Source organism: Piliocolobus tephrosceles, chromosome 9 (assembly GCF_002776525.5).
Source record: "Piliocolobus tephrosceles isolate RC106 chromosome 9, ASM277652v3, whole genome shotgun sequence".
NCBI classification, from domain to species: Eukaryota; Metazoa; Chordata; class Mammalia; order Primates; family Cercopithecidae; genus Piliocolobus; species Piliocolobus tephrosceles.
The window spans coordinates 71,310,769-71,327,362 of NC_045442.1; the positions used below are offsets into that span (position 1 = coordinate 71,310,769).

The 16,594-nt window shown below is 40.2% G+C and overlaps 1 protein-coding gene across 11 annotated transcripts in view; it reads left to right on the forward strand.

Moving 5' to 3' along the window:
- The window catches only part of KAT6B (lysine acetyltransferase 6B), a 207,744-nt gene that overhangs the window by 143,566 nt on the left and 47,584 nt on the right, over window positions 1–16,594 (forward strand). For 5 of the 11 annotated variants that reach the window (XM_023204894.2, XM_023204892.3, XM_023204896.3 and 2 more), the window contains 4 exons: window positions 9,280–9,395; window positions 9,640–9,721; window positions 12,152–12,284; window positions 15,051–15,982. In XM_023204894.2, the coding sequence (XP_023060662.2) occupies window positions 9,280–9,395; window positions 9,640–9,721; window positions 12,152–12,284; window positions 15,051–15,982 (1,263 nt within the window). The remainder of the gene's footprint in view (window positions 1–9,279; window positions 9,396–9,639; window positions 9,722–12,151; window positions 12,285–15,050; window positions 15,983–16,594) is intronic. The other 6 variants (XM_031936189.1, XM_031936191.1, XM_023204898.2 and 3 more) reach the window with 2 other exon arrangements.

Genomic DNA, 16,594 nt, shown 5'->3' on the forward strand with positions numbered 1-16,594 from the left:
GTTCCTCTACCTTGAGTTAGTTACTTGACCATTCTGAGCCCGTTTCCTCGTTAGAAAATTAGAGATAATGGCAGCACCAACCTCATGGGTTTTATGGGAGTGAAATGTGAGGGCACAAGTAAACAGCCTGGCATAAGGTCTGCAAGAACTATGGTAAGTGTACTACAAATGTCAGCCATGTTATGGTTTAGCATGTTTGATATTGTTATCCTTGATTGCGGCACGTAGTTTAAAATCTTATCATCACTTACGACAGCTGCTTGATGGTTGCATAGAAGAAATGTTTCATACTGAGAATGACAGTGTTGTGTAATGATTCTTATTCCTTATATGAAGGTTTAACTTGATAGGCCCTTTGTAGTTCAGCAGCTTTCAGGTGCTGACTAGAAGGGAGAGCCTTGGAAATAAGACATTTCAAACCCTGCTTGAAAAATGCATTCTGACAGTCTTTTTGATGGGCTTTACAGATTCATTAAAATTCTTTTACCTGGCCATGGCATCATGGATAGTGACAAAAGGGCATGGAAACATTATCTGTATGTTCAGTTTAATACATTTCAGCCCTACGATATCCCTGTTTTATGCTGGTGAGGTAGTGCCTCACTCATCAGTTCTGACTCTGTCGTTATCTTTTGGGTTTTCTCATGAGGCTCATTCTGAATGAATTACTCTTTTGTGTAAATGCCTGATCAATTTAGTGGTGTTCACTTGTCTAGGGTTTACCCTTTGTGGTTTTTAAGGTGGTACTTTAAAAATACCCTTCCCTGTTTTATTTCCTTAGGATCTCTTTGTCTGGGTGCCTAGACAGATTAAAGACATACTTAAATGTGGGAAGAAAAGTTCCCTTCATATATTTCCTTACCTCTGGTGATACACTTACTTGAGTTGATAAGAAGTTCGAGATCATTATCTTCTAGATCATAACTTCAAGGCCTCCTTCACAGGGTATAAAGGTGTAATTCTAAACAGGTAGATCTTAGATTTTCTGATGTAATCAATCTCCCTTCGTCTTTCCCGGATTGAAGACCTGCCAGAGGGGAGCTTGATCTCCTTTATATTTGAGGTCCCTGAAAATTTCTTTCCCCTGGTGTTTCTTACTTTTCGCTCAGACTTTTTCAGGGTAAAGCCAGGGGTGTTTAGGTACAGTGTTATGTTTTCTTTGTTCAAAAATATCCTCTTGTTTTCTCTTTTAACAAATGGAGAATAATGACTTGAGGATACTGTCCAGAGGGTTTATGTGGCTGGCGAGGCTTTGTGAGCCAGTCTTCAAGTGGAGAGAGCCAGAGGCTTTGGGGCCAAGGTATGGGTCATGGCAGAAATTCAAGCCCTGGGGTCATCATGTCTCTTTGTTGAGGATAGAGGATGCCTCAGAGTGCTTCTCTGGACTCTGCAACGGGATCTGGCTCTAGTGTTGAAGTTCACTTAATCTTCCCTTGAGTGTGCTGTGCCAGCCTGGATTTGGCTGCTTTAGTCAAAAAAACTATTGTTCCTAACTCAGGGACATCCTTTGTAGATATTTATTCATCTGATAGATCAGAATAGACTTTGTTGTTTTTTCCTCTTTAAACTGAAGGGTCACAATTAAATATAGTTCATTTTAGGGAATTTGGGGGTTCTTGTGGCTTCTTTTTTTTTGAGACAGAGTCTCGCTCTTGTCACCTAGGCTGGAGTGCAGTGGTGCTGTCTCTGCTCACTGCAAGCTCCGCCTCCCGGGTTCACGCCATTCTCCTGCTTCAGGCTCCTGAGTAGCTGGGACTACAGGCACCCACCACCATGCCGGGCTAATTTTTTGCATTTTTTGTTTTAGTAGAGACGGGGTTTCACAGTGTTAGACAGGATGGTCTCGATCTCCCAACCCCGTGATCTGCTGGCCTCGGCGGATTACAGGTGTGAGCCACTGTGCCCGGCCGATTCTTGTGGTTCTAAGGCTCTGTTTTGACACCTTGGTAATTCTAAGGAAAAAAGAATAGGCCAACATGCCTCAACAGCACCCTGTAATAATGGTGTGAGCCCTGTTGTCACAGTTCAGCATTTCAAGTGGGAATTACAGATTAGTTGGGACTCCTGCTTGGCCTTATGGAAATGGCTGCCTTCTCACCCTCAGAAGAGACTGTTGGTTCTGGGATTGAATTGAGACTGTTCATAATGATCAAAGGGATCCCAAAACGTAAGTTGTTTATGTGAAAAAATACCCTTAGCAGCATAAAACCAGAAAAAGGAAATATAGATGGCAGGCTGTAGGGAGGATCATTCTTAAATGTGTTTCCCATATGTGCCTGATGCTTTTCAGCCATCCCTATCTGAAGTACCATTCATATGATGTCACATTTAGACTCCGCTTAGATTTCATGGATGAGAGTAATAAATGTTTCCTTCTGCTTACATCGTAAAGTAAAGCCAATTAGAAATTTATCTGTTTTGAAAGAGGCTCGATGCTTTCAATGGGCAGTATTTTCTTTAACATTTCTTTTTCTACTAAAAATTCTTTAAAAAAAAAATCATTCAAGTTTGTACGTAGTAAAAACGTGAGGTGAGGTACACAGTGCCCGGAGCCCCGAATGTGGCGTCCCTAGCCTGTACTCCAGTTCTCTTCCGCCACTTGCTGGCTGTGTAACTTTGGTTTTCCTCATCTCTGCAGTGTAAAGGAGAATGTCTGCACCCTGCATCCACAGAGCTATTGTGGAATCCAGTGAGATAATGATAGGAAGATGATCAGTAACTATAAAACATGAGACAAATGTGAAGGGTTATTCCAACCACTAATATGAATGTGGGAATCATCAGATAGTCTAGGTCTGTGGAAATGTTAGAAATGATTTTACTTGACTTTCGTGGATCAGCCTACTTTGAAATTAACACTGTTATATTCTCTTTGCCTCATTAAGACCAAATTATCTTTAATTAGCTTCACATAAGTATTAGATATTATACCAAATGAAATTTTGTGTCTGCTGCTCAGATTGCTGGGTGGTTAAATCTTACTTACAGATGAGTTGTGTGCATGTGTGTTTTCAAATTAGCAAATCTAAGATAAGTGTACAGTTCAAAATTACAGCATCATTCTAAGTGGAAACTCATTGAAACAGGAGACAGAAGAAAGGCTGCTGTGATGCAGCTGGGTGAGTGAGAGAAATCCCTTTTGTATAATAAAGGGAGCAAGAGCCGTGGAATAGAATATCAGTGCACCCTTGGGAGACCCGAAGTCTTTCCTGGGTTTGTCTTTATTTGTGTGTTAACCCTGAACAAAACTTGCATGCTCGTGGAGGGAACTGGTATGAGCAGTGTATGGATATATGGGCATATAAAAATATTTAAAAGACCACTAGTTTCTTAAGGTCACCCCAGGAGTTTGTTGCTTAGTCATCCAATTTCACATTGACTAGATGCAGATTGAATCATTAGGTTGGGAAGAAGACTCTTGACTAGAAAGAAACCTAAAGATACGATCCAAAGAAGAAAAGAGGCCATGCGCGGTGGCTCACGCCTGTAATCCCAGCACTTTGGGAGGCCAAGGTGGGCGGATCACCTGAGGTCAGGAGTTCAAGACCAGCCTGGCCAAAATGGTAAAACCCTGTCTCTACTAAAAAAAGGAAGAAAAAGGCCGGGCGCGGTGGTTCACGCTTGTAATCCCAGCACTTTGGGAGGCCGAGGTGGGCGGATCACAAGGTCAGGAGGTCGAGACCATCCTGGCTAACACAGTGAAACCCCATCTCTACTAAAAATACAAAAAATTAGCCGGGCGAGGTGGTGGGCGCCTATAGTCCCAGCTACTCGGGAGGCTGAGGCAGGAGAATGGCCTGAACCCGGGAGGCGGAGCTTGCAGTGAGCTGAGATTGCGCCACTGCACTCCAGCCGGGGCGACAGAGCGAGACTCCCTCTCAAAAAAAAAAAAAAAAAAAGGGAAGAAAAAAAAATTAGCCGGGCCTGGTAGCGCATGCCTGTAATTCCAGCTATTTGGAAGGCTGAGGCAGGAGAATGGCTTGCACCCGGGAGGCAGAGGTTGCAGTGAGCCAAGATCGCACCACTGCACTTCAGCTTGGGTGACAAGAGTGAAACTCCGTCTCAAAGTAGAAAAATAAAAAAACAAAGAAGAAAAGGGGGTGGGGGAAGAAGGTGAACCCCATCCCCACAAAAGCCCAAAGCATGATTGACCATCCAAAGGGATGTAACTTCATTAAAACTGTGCTTGTCTGGGTAATAGTTACCTCCTTGTAGCAACATCTAATGGTTGTTTTTCAGTGTTTATCAAAATCTAATCGGTGTCTTTTAATCCACACCAAATAATTTATCTTAGTCATATTTGATCTTGTAGAGAATCTTTTTTCTTGAGGTATTCTTTTCCTTTGGCCCCCGTGACACCATTTTATCTGTGTTTTTTCTCTACCACTTATTTCCACATATTTTTGTTAGCCCCTTGGTCCTCTCTCCATTCCCTAAATGTTTCTTCAGATGTCTGTCATGGCCCTGTGTTTGTTACTTTGCCTTGTGTCTTCTACTGAGCTGACCCTAGATACAAACAACTATAGAGCTTCTCCAGCGAGTCTACCCCTGAGGCACCTCAAAGTTAATATCCAGAACAGCTCATCATCCTTGCACTGCTTCCTCTACCCAAAACAATAGCCACACAATAGCAACAGAAATCCCAGCAGAGAAACAGTATCCCGCCTCTCCTGGAGGATTTCCTATATTCAGCAAATGGCACACTGTTAGCTACTCACTCAGTTACACAAACTGGACATTTGGAGCCATCCTCTGTCCTATTCTCTCACACCAAGGAATCACCAAAAACACATTGATTCTAAATCATAATATATATCTTGAATGCTAAATTTATCGATGCATCCCCACCAGCCCCACTCAGATCCGCTATTATAATGACCTCAATCTAGGCTTCACCCTTTTTCCTCCAATCCATTTTCCATACTATAGCCTAAGTTACCTTTTTAAATTATAAATCTGATCATAGAATTTCATAAGTGGCTACCAGTTAGTTGCTTTAATACAGACCCCCAAAACTCTTCTGGATTGGGCTCTGGTTTAACCCTATCTTACATCACTATTCTGTTCACATTCTGCACATTGGTTACCTTGAACAACTTCTCTCTCCTTGGATATATGCCATTCATCTCTCTGTCTGTTCATGCCATCTTCTCCGCTCTGCCCCTTATCGGGTCCCATCCAATCACATTCATCTTTTGGGTCTCTTTTTTAGGGAGGCCTTTCTCTAACCTCCTGCTAGATTCTCCCCATATCCCTAAGCCACCCCATTGTAAGGCATTAATGCTCATTCTTGTTTAATGTTTGTCTTTCCTGCTGGGCTATGTGATCTGAAAGGATGGGAACGATGCCTCTCCTTTTCCTCACTGTATCCAGTGCTCCTTAAATATTAGTTGAAGGAAGGAGAGATGGACAGATAGATGGTCAGATAGCCAGTCTGAGGGGCTTAGTGTCTGAGTCGTTATTAGTTTTCCATTGCTACTGAAATAAATTACTACAGACTTAGTGGCTTAAAAACAACACATTTTTAATCTTACAGTTGTAGGTTGGAAGTCCATCATGGGTCTCACTGGATGAAAATTGGGGTATCAGCAGGGCTGGCTCCTCTCTGGAGACTTTAGGAGACGATCCATGTTCTTATCCATCTGGGTTATTGACAGAATTTAGTTCCTTGTGTTGATAGCACCGAGATCCTGGTTTTCTTGCTGCCAGGTGAAGGCCATGGCCAGCTTCTACAGGCCACCCACATTCCCTGGCTTGCAGCCCCCTCGCCATCTTGAAAGCCTGTGATAGCAGGTGGAGTCTCTCTCATGCTTTGAAACCTTCCTCCTCCTTTTCCCATTTCATTTCTCTAACCAAGTTCCTAAAAGGTTCTCCGCTTTTAAGGATTAAGGTGATTAGATCAATCATGCCCACTCAGATAATCCAGGATAAACTCCCCATTTCTAGGTCTGTACGCTTAGTCACTTCTGCAGAGTTCCTTTTGCCACAACAATAGTATGTTTACAGGTTATGGGAATTAGAGCACAGACGGCTGGGGGCTGTTGCTCTGCTTACTACAGAGCCTGTGTTTTTTCTTCCTCAGTACTTTCTCCTAAAAGCTTTTCCACTGGTTTGTAGTTCCATTGGTACTTGTTTAATTTTAAATAGTATTCCTTTGGTTTTGCTAGATAAAATTATTGTAAGCTGCTAGTACTTGATAATGTATTTGTGTGAAATTGAATGAGTGAACGAATATGTATTATGGCTATCAAATCTGATAAATTGCAAAATACAGGAGTAAAACAAACTCCAGAAAGACAAAGCACTGTGAAATGCATCAACAGAGAGAACAAGAATTTTAGAGGAAATTAACTGGGCATGGTGGCACGTGTCAGTAGTCCCAGCACTTTGGGAGGCCGAGGCTGGTGGACTCTTGAGGCCAGGAATTCAAGACCAGCCTGGCCAACGTGGCAAAACCCCATCTCTACAAAAAATACAAAACAATTAGCTGGGCTTGGTGATGCGTGCCCGTAGACTCAGCTACTGGAGAGGCTGAGGTGACAGAACTGCTTGAGTCTGGGAGGCAAAGGTTGCCGTGAGCCATGATCATGCCACCACGCTCCAGCCTGGGCAACAGAGTAAGACCCTGTCTCAAAAATAAAAAAACAGGCCGGGTCCTATAGCTCACACCTGTAATCCCAGCACTTTGGGAGGCTGAGGCAGGCGGATCACAAGGTCGGGAGATCAAGACCATCCTGGCTAACACAGTGAAACCCTGTCTCTGCTAAAAATACAAAAACAAAATTAGCCAGGCGTGGTGGCGGGTGCCTGTAGTTGCAGCTACTCAGGAGGCTGAGGCAGGAGAATGGCGTGGAACCTGGGAGGTGGAGCTTGCAGTGAGCCAAGATCGCACCACTGCACTCTAGCCTGGGCGACAGAGTGAGACTCCGTCTCCAAAAAAAAAAAAAAAAGTTAGAGGAAATTGTTGAGTTTATGAAATGGCTAAGCCAGAGGTAAGGAATTACTTGATCAGTAGCATTGTTTTCCTTTATCTAATTACTATAGTTTGTGTAGTAGTATATCAAGACACATTACAGTCTTTTGTGTTATTTTAAAGTTGGCCATGAGAAAATAAAATGGAAATATTTCTTCATCCCTCAGCATCCTTTACAGAATCATAGAAATTTAGAACTGGAAGGGATCTATGGCCAATTCTCTTGAGCTAAATAAAGGTAAGATTGCTGCCTAAAGGAAAGGTAGGCTGAAGATTTTAGAATTTGATAGGGTAGCTTAAATAGTAGTAGTTGAGATACAATATTGCTTGAAGTGAGAGAAACCATTAAGAGAAAGAATATTCCTTGCCCCTGATTGAAAATGGCTGAAATCCACTAATTTTCAAACTGCGTAATTATTAAAAAGTCTGTATTTCATAAGATACCTGTGAGAACAAATAGTAAGCTGTAATATGATGTGAATTACCTTAGTTACTGAATATTAAGTCACAAAGCACAAAAGCAGATTTGAATGTAGAGAAAAATTCAGTGCGTGAAATTGAGGTCATATGTGCCCATGATGTATGCCTTACAGGAAGTAATAAAAAAGAGGGGGGAAGTAAATGGTATACTTTTAAGCTGACGGGACCATTTTAAGGGTGGAATTTAAATTGCTGTTCTTTAAAAGTTAAGTTTTTACCCCCCCTCACTATATAAGGGGACAGAGGGGAGGGCTCTGATCAAAGTAGACCTCTCCCCTTCCCCCTTCAGTATGCTTCTTAAAAGTCGACAAGCAGGCTGTCTTTGTTTGCCGTTCCTGAGCAGAAAGAGGAGATTGATACCATTTTTATCTATTCAGACTTTTTCCTTGCATTCATTTGAATGAGAGAAGCCTCATAAAAGAACAGTGTCACAGGTTAAATGCATCTGCCTGGGTGTCTCTCCTGCCTGAGGTCATAATCCTGTGACAATATTTTATTTTCTCAACATCTTAAATACAGATGTTTAGATTTTTTTTTTTTAAACTCAGGAATAGTGTGCTTTTATTAACAGTATTGGTGATTGATTTTGAATGTTTTTACTTCAAAAAGCCAAATCTCCTGGTGGGTGGAATTTTATGAAGCACCTGTTAAGCTTTAGGGAGGAGGACCTTTTTGGCAGCAATCCAAAATACATATTTAAACAATGAGCCTGCCAAAGTCAGGAAATTATAAAACAGTTTTGAAATTGCAGAATCTGCTTTTTTTTATTACCCCTCAGGTTTCCTTTGCAGCTTGGTTGTAAGTTCTTTCACATGGGATTTACTAATGTTCTTACTATTTAAAGACCAGGTTTAAAAAAAATAAAATCGAGTTTGGAGTTCTCTTTGAGTTTATGTGATAAAAGACCATTAGATTTTAAACTGTACAGCCTTCCAAACAATCTAGGCTCACGCTCCCCACACCTCTTGGAGGAATCTATTACTCACTGGCTCAGGGCTGGCTTCTTTGAATGACATTGCCCCTCAGGGTCTCCAGTTTTCCTCTGTGAAGTGAGCAGTAAGACATGGTGTGTGGAGCACTGCTAGGTGAAAAGTGTGCCCCAAACAGTGTGGAAAACTCAGTGCTCAGGAAAATGGGGGAACCTGCTGAGGCCGCACTTCTTGGTGGGTCCTGTTTAACCTGGATCTCTCAGCTTCTTAACTCTTGTCTCTCAAATTCACTGTTGCTGCTTCTGCTTCCAGAGTTTAAACTCAGTGACCCAGAGGCAAGATGGCAATGTCTATCCCAGCAATGGGATGTTCTTTGTGTACTGTTGGATTTGGGCGGGGGAGGGCATCTGCAGTTAGGTTAAGCAGTCTCAATTTTTTATTTAGTTATCTGTTAAGTTTTATGATTTCATCACACATAGAGAGCAGGAATTGTTTGAACTTTGGCAACTCCCCTCAGTGTGTGGCAAACCAGGACCCCCTGGGTAGATGGTGGTCGATGAAGATGGCAAGTACAGGAGATTGAACAGGGCGCAGGAGTGAGAACACCTGAGCCTGTGTTATCTTCAAGTACTCAAAGGCTTGAGATTGGAATTGGTGTAAATTAACTTCTCTTAGGGAAAACATTTTTACAATCATTTTGTTACATGCAGGGAAAGAAGGTAAGGGGAAAAGGCAGAAAGGAAATCTGTAATTTAGATTCTCTGATCTGTTGGCATTTTCAAGTTCCTAAGGTTCATTGGCAAGCCTCATCAGCTATCTATTAAATATTAGGGAATGGGAGTTTAAAAAAGTCAAAGGCACCATTCCCATCAAGCAATTTGCTTTTTATTCTCATAGGACACCCATCCTGTTTGAAATTTTGTCCTGAATTAACAACAAATGTAAAGGCCTTAAGGTGGCAGTGCATCGAATGCAAGACATGCAGTGCCTGTAGAGTCCAAGGCAGAAACGCTGTAAGTATGGCTCCCGTAATCCGCCTCCAGGTAACTTGCTAATTTCCAGTATTAAGGTGTTTTCGTTTTTATAGAGTATGGCTACTTTCTTTCTAAAGTTTTAAATTCACATGTTGTCAGACTGCAACTGGGATCTTGGTGCACTTTCCTTATGTTATATTAATGTTAATCCAGTAACAAAATAATTTTTGGCCTTTTACAGTTGGTTTCAGTCTCAATTAGTCTCTAATATGTTATATTACAGGATAATATGCTTTTTTGTGATTCCTGTGATAGAGGATTCCATATGGAATGCTGTGACCCACCACTTTCCAGAATGCCAAAAGGTGAACTTTTAAACTGTATTAAAAATGCATTTTATTACGTATTGGTTAGCTTTGTCCTGAGGTCTGACAGCTCAGAGTTACACAGGTTCTTTAAGCATTTTTTTCATCCCTCCCACCTTCCCTATACTTGTGAGTTTAGGGTTGTGAATAGAGGATTACAAAAGCATAGAAAAAAATAAAATATATATGTGTGTGTGTGTGTGTATATATATATATGTATATACATATATATAAAATAAAGGCTCTAATTCAGACCCAGGGATGAAAAAGACCATCTCTCTCTCCAAACCATTCCCCTATTAGAATAAGATTAGATTATGTAGGTCAAAAGTCTATTAGAACACTTTCCATATTATTCAGCACAGTGTTTAGAGCTTAAGAAATTTTATATTTTTGAGGATGATAGTGACTCCAAAGTCCTACAGCAGGAAGCCATCACCTTTTTCTTGGCCAGTAGTTGATATCTTGAACACGAGCATCTGAATGATCTTATAGCTGATCGTGTCTGATGGAATGTGGATTTTCTTCTATTTATTGTGTAAATCAGCTAAGCTCAGCATTTTCCTCCCATTTTGCAATATATTAAACATTTAAAAGTAACTTTGCCTTTGTATTAAGAAATCCATAATTTACATTGTGGAAGATTTAAAAAGTACAGGTAGACAAAAAAGGAATAAAAATAAAAATGAAGTAGAAATACCTTCTCTGCCTTCACATACCCTTTGAAGGGAAATGGAACATTCTGTACATGTTTTTGTAATGTACTTTTTTCCTCCCTCTTAATAGATTGTAAGCACCCCTACATCATTAAATATTCTCCTAAACATAGTTTTTAATAAGTGTGTAGAACTCCATAGTATAGAGCAGGGATTACAAACCTGGCAACTGTGGGTCACAGATACACTTTGTTGGCACCATATTTTTAAAAGTTTGAGTCCTCTGGGTGGTGCATGCGTGCTGCAGTTTGCCACAGTCTCACTACTCCCTGCTGTCTTAAACGTTCCAATTTGCTTCAGTCACACGTATTATACAATCTAGGTCCTTCCTGGAGGTATTTGATTTTCCAGCCCCCTGTATAAATGAACTATAATTCATTTAACCAATCCCTTAGGGTGGATATTACAAATGTTTCCAATTTTTTCCATCCACAATTATTTCCTTGAAATAAATTCCTAGGGGAGGAACTGTTGGATCAAAGGCTAGATACATGAAAGGCTGTATCAGTTTTCAGGCTGTCCAGCAGTGTATGAGGATACCTATTTTCCTGTATCGTGACCAGTACTCACCGTTACTATATCTCGAGTCTAAGACACAGGTGTTTGTTTTTAATGTTTTAATATCTTTGAAGTCAGATACATCATATAGTATCTTAGATTTGATGAAATACAGTATTATTATTTTTTAAATTTTACCAGTTTGATAATAGAAATATGTCTGATGTGTGTTTTTTTTTTTAAGTAGTCAGATTGAACATTTCTTGTGTTTTATTCTTGGCTGTTTGTATATCATCTTTTCTAAGGTACCTCTTTTTATCCATTAATCACTTTTCTCTTGGGATTTTTACCTTTTTTTCCCTGATTTGCAGAAGCTCTTTTTTTTTCATGTAGTCAGATTCATAAATCTTTTTATTTATGGCTTCAGTTTTAAATGTCAGTCATGCTTAGATTATATAAATATCCACATATCTTTCCTGGTACTTGTAACATTTTATTTTTTCATATTATAATATTCATCTGTCTAGAATTTATTCTTATAAAGGATAGGAAATAATTCCTCTTCCAGGTAGATAGCTATTTGTTCTATCACGTTTATTGAATCATTTCATCTTTTCCCTACTGATTTGAAATACGACCTTTTGATATGCTAAACTATTCTGTAGGCTTCGATTGTTCTGGTCTTTCCATTCTTATCCATTGACCTATTTTCCTATGCTAGATGTATAGTTTTAATCATTGTAGTTCTGCAGTACTCAAAACCTTTATTTAAATTTAAAAATCATATTTTATACTGATAATTTGTTTTAGTTTTGGAACTTCCCAGAAAGAGATGATAATTTTTTTTTCTTCTAGAAATTCCAAAAATGGACTGACTTGAAAATGTTTCCCTCAAATCAAAAGATAAAATATCTGACAGGGGCGAGTTTTCATGCGTGTCTATATGTTGGTGAGAGGCTTACTGACATGTTGGGAACAGCTTTATGGAAGGGTTCTGAGAGAGAGGCCACCTCTGCCCTCACCACCTTCGTTCTGGGGAAATTGACCTGTAGTGATGGTTTCCTAACGAAAACGACAAAAGGGAATGACGCATTTTTTGGAGTGAAGTTCAGCATACAGGCATCCTTGAGCAGCTTATTACAGCTGCAATTTATATTTAATATCTTCTCTTAAAATGAAACATTAAAATATTTTTCTCATATATATATTAATTCAGGGATGTGGATTTGCCAAGTCTGCAGACCAAAGAAAAAGGGAAGAAAACTACTTCATGAGAAAGCTGCACAAATAAAACGACGATATGCAAAACCCATTGGACGACCGAAAAATAAATTAAAGCAACGATTGTTGTAGGTTGAGATCTTATCAAAAGAAATCTTTTATGTTTTGCTTTAAAATATAGGTGATTGTTATTCTCTTAGATTCCTTTAGGGGTTTTTTGGCATCATTTTTTCAAACTCAAGGGTTGAAAAATACTTCTCCTTTTGCTTGAGCTGTGGAAATTTTTTGAAAATAACATTTTTAATTACCATTGGCATTTTGGGGTCTTCTGTTGGCAGTAGCTGTGATACTAAGTGACATTTTTCAAGCAGCAGGATGGAAGCAGAATATAAGAACTGGAAACAGTCATTCAGCCTACTTTATTACTGGCTGAGCACAGAAGAGCTTAATTATATAAATATTTTCATAGGAATTTTAAAACGAGAGGGATTTGTCCATGTCTATAGCAAATCTCTTTCGTCACTCCAGATAACATTTTAGAAAAATAACTCTCTCTTCTGATAGTAATGTAGCATTACCACTTTTTAAGATCTCTTTTATGAAATAGGAGCTTCTGAAAAACCTGCAGATGACCATTTGCCTCTGAGGAGTTAGACACAGCTATTTGACAACTGCACGTGTGCAGACACATATATAAAATAATATATTTGCAGTGGCCTGGAAGTCTGCTATGATAACCCCATTTTCACTATCTTGTAGCCATATAATTACCATTAAAGCCCAGTAGAGCATTTAGTGGGAGTTAGCTGGAAAAGCAGAGAAAAGATAAGAGGTGAAATGAATTTATTTTAACCTGTGTAGCGTATAGATTTAACTATCAGCATTAAGGTGTTTACAAATGGAATCAAGAGACATGCACATCTATAACAGTTCTGCCAACAGACTACCACCATCTTTTCAGGCTTAGTGAAAGGACCATTGTGATGGAGAAAAAAATACATGCTCTGCGCACACCTTGAACAGACACCGAGAATCTCACTCCCTTGCTTACTCCTTTTCCCCTAATTTTATCTGAAGCAGTTCTCACTATCTTACTCGCTCTCAGGAAAATAGTATCCTCCCGCACCTTTATCTCCTAAGAAGAAGTAAGAAATGCAGGCTTCTTTCTAGAGTTTTCTATGAAACTTTGCAAAAACCCTTTAACCAGTAGACATTGTCAGTAGATTTTGAAAAAATTTCTAGAGGCAAACATGAAACATGGTTATGAATAAAATCTTTCATAGTAGTATCATTTGAAGTAGAAATTATATGTTTTTGCATTCATCCTGTGTAAGCGTTGTTCCCAACATGGGACCGTATCCTCAGGGCCCAATTAAAAAAACCGAATTAGGATATAAACTTTCTAAACAAAGGACACAGCTGAAAATTGCATCTGGCACCAATCCTAACTTTTTGTTTGTCCAAAATTGTCCTTTGAGCTTAGGAATTTTTAAGACAGTCTAGGGAGTTTTCCTTTTTACATGCTTTATAAGCATATTATCCTTTCTGGGCAATAGATTCCAGATACAGTCCAAATGCAGCATTCTGATGTGAAACATTTTAGCCTGGATGAGTTCTTTGTTGGTAACTCTCACTGTGTCTCTAGTGACACTAGAGATCTCCAACGTTCACCTGACTTGGCTGAATTGGTGGTGCCAGGCAGAGTCCCTGGCAATAGAGCCACCTCAGATGAGCCTGGTAGCTGCACCTACCTCCCCTTCAGCCAGCAGCTGAAATCTGGTCATTACATCTTTGTATACAAGATGATCACCAAAATGTGCTCTTGTATTTGTAGTTACTTAAGATATTTTTATAATTCAGTATTGTCTCTTTTCAAGGCTTTCATTTCATCATTATTTGCCTTCAGCTAAATTGATCATTTTGAAAGTACATTCTTGGGCCCCAGCATTGTCATAATTCATCTGCAAGTGTTTCTCTATTGTATAAAACTCTGCTACAAAATGGGTAGCTTCGCAAACCTTAGCCTGAGGTGAAGACAGTCGGCTGCTGTTCATGTAAGCAGCTGTGTTAGCGAGTGACCTCTAGTTTCTGTTGACTACTCAACAGTATGGGCAGAACTGGGGTATAAAGATTCTGACGCCAAGTGTCTGATAATGACCATGGTAAATGTGCCGCTTCTTCACCAGACTCTCCATGTCATGTCTGACCCGCTGTAGCTTTTCTTTAATCATTTCTTCAGTTTTTTGCTATTGTTGTCCTTTTTTCAGCAATATTTTATGCTGTAGTTAATTGTCTTCTCTCCTAAGAGAGTATTATTGGTTATCTTACCATCCTAAGCACAAACTGCTGAGAGGAAGAGGGTGTCTTTTTATGTTTTCTTAAAAAAAAAGTACAAATTTATAGCCATATCCAAACTCTATTTATGTAAGTTTGCAAATTGAATTAAAAATTACTTTTAACTAGAGATTAGATAAGCTTCTTCTTTTGCTTCTGGATAACACATATGACTTATTTCCTCCTAATACTTTAAAAAAGACATTTCAGGAGATCATAACTATTTGTGACAACACCAAAGGATAGCTTGTTTTTATGTAATTATAATTAAAGCATTGGGTGTTCTTTTAGTCTCTTCAACATTTTTCTTGCTTATATTGCTCTTGGGTCCACATGGATTCTTCCAGTACCTGTTGGATGGGCCCTGGAAAAACCATGACATGCAAATGCAGTTGCTGCTGCCTTTCCAACAGAGGAACATCTAGGTGGTGGCACACACAAAAAATACAGTTCTTAAGTTTAAGCCCATTGAATGCATCTAGTTGCAATAAATTTGTTTTTAGATACCTTTATAATTCTATTTATTAAATGCTGATACTATTCTCTAAATTTCTGCCTAGGTCTGTAACCAGTGATGAAGGATCCATGAATGCATTCACAGGAAGGGGGTCACCTGGTAGGGGTCAAAAGACTAAAGTCTGTACCACACCTTCATCTGGTCATGCTGCATCTGGGAAGGACTCAAGCAGCAGATTGGCTGTTACAGACCCCACTCGGCCTGGTGCCACCACCAAAATCACCACCACCTCCACCTACATTTCTGCCTCTACACTTAAAGTTAACAAGAAAACCAAAGGGCTCATTGATGGCCTTACTAAGTTTTTTACACCATCACCTGATGGTCGCAGATCACGAGGTGAAATAATAGACTTTTCAAAGCACTATCGTCCAAGGAAAAAGGTCTCTCAGAAACAGTCATGCACTTCTCATGTGTTGGCTACAGGTACCACACAAAAGCTAAAACCTCCACCTTCTTCACTTCCACCCCCAACCCCCATCTCCGGTCAGAGCCCCAGTTCACAAAAGTCCAGCACGGCCACTTCTTCTCCCTCTCCCCAGAGTTCTTCCAGCCAGTGCAGCGTGCCCTCCCTGAGCGGCCTGACCACTAACAGCCAGCTGAAGGCACTCTTTGATGGGCTCTCTCATATCTATACCACTCAGGGACAGTCTCGCAAAAAGGGACACCCAAGTTATGCACCACCCAAACGTATGCGTCGTAAAACTGAATTGTCTTCCACGGCAAAATCTAAAGCCCACTTCTTTGGCAAAAGAGATATTAGAAGTCGGTTTATTTCTCACTCCTCCTCCTCTAGCTGGGGGATGGCTAGAGGACGTATTTTTAAAGCAATTGCTCACTTCAAGCGAACAACTTTCCTTAAAAAGCACAGGATGCTAGGCAGATTAAAATATAAAGTGACCCCTCAGATGGGGACCCCCTCACCAGGGAAGGGGAGCTTGACAGACGGAAGGATTAAACCTGATCAGGATGATGGTAAGCAAAAGGTCAAAGCTCCAACCAAACCTGCGTCCCGTCCCTTTCTCCCCAACCCCGAAAAAAATCAACCAATCAATTCCTATTTGTCACATAGGTCTTAGCTATTTCTCTTGTTCTCACTTCACTTTCATACAGAAGCAGTGAAACTTTGACCTTTTTCTAATGCTGACTAAACTTCCAAAATGTTGTTTTTCCAACTAATACTCTCCCACCTTTTATTATTTACTTCCATTCGTAGTGACACTAGGACCCCCAGATGCCTCCATAGCGTTGCTTATGGCTTTGTAGTCCCGCATGAGTAGCCACTGCCATGCTTCTGCCATGCTTTCCCCCATGTCACCTCTGCAGCCACAGCGCTGTTTGGCCCTGTGCTGTCAGTGCTTCCAACAGGGGGTGTTTCAGCTCTTCCCTCTGCTCCATTGCTTTCTCATGACAAAGTTCATCCTGCTTCCGTCTCAGCAAAGCCTGATCTGTGACTCTGTGATGTGTGCTTTTGGATGTGAGTGTGTCTGTGTGTGTATCCACCTTAGGGAGAAAACGGATTTCATAATTTCATTGAACAAATTGGCCCATTACATTTGCTACCCTTTATCAAACAAAAACCGAAAA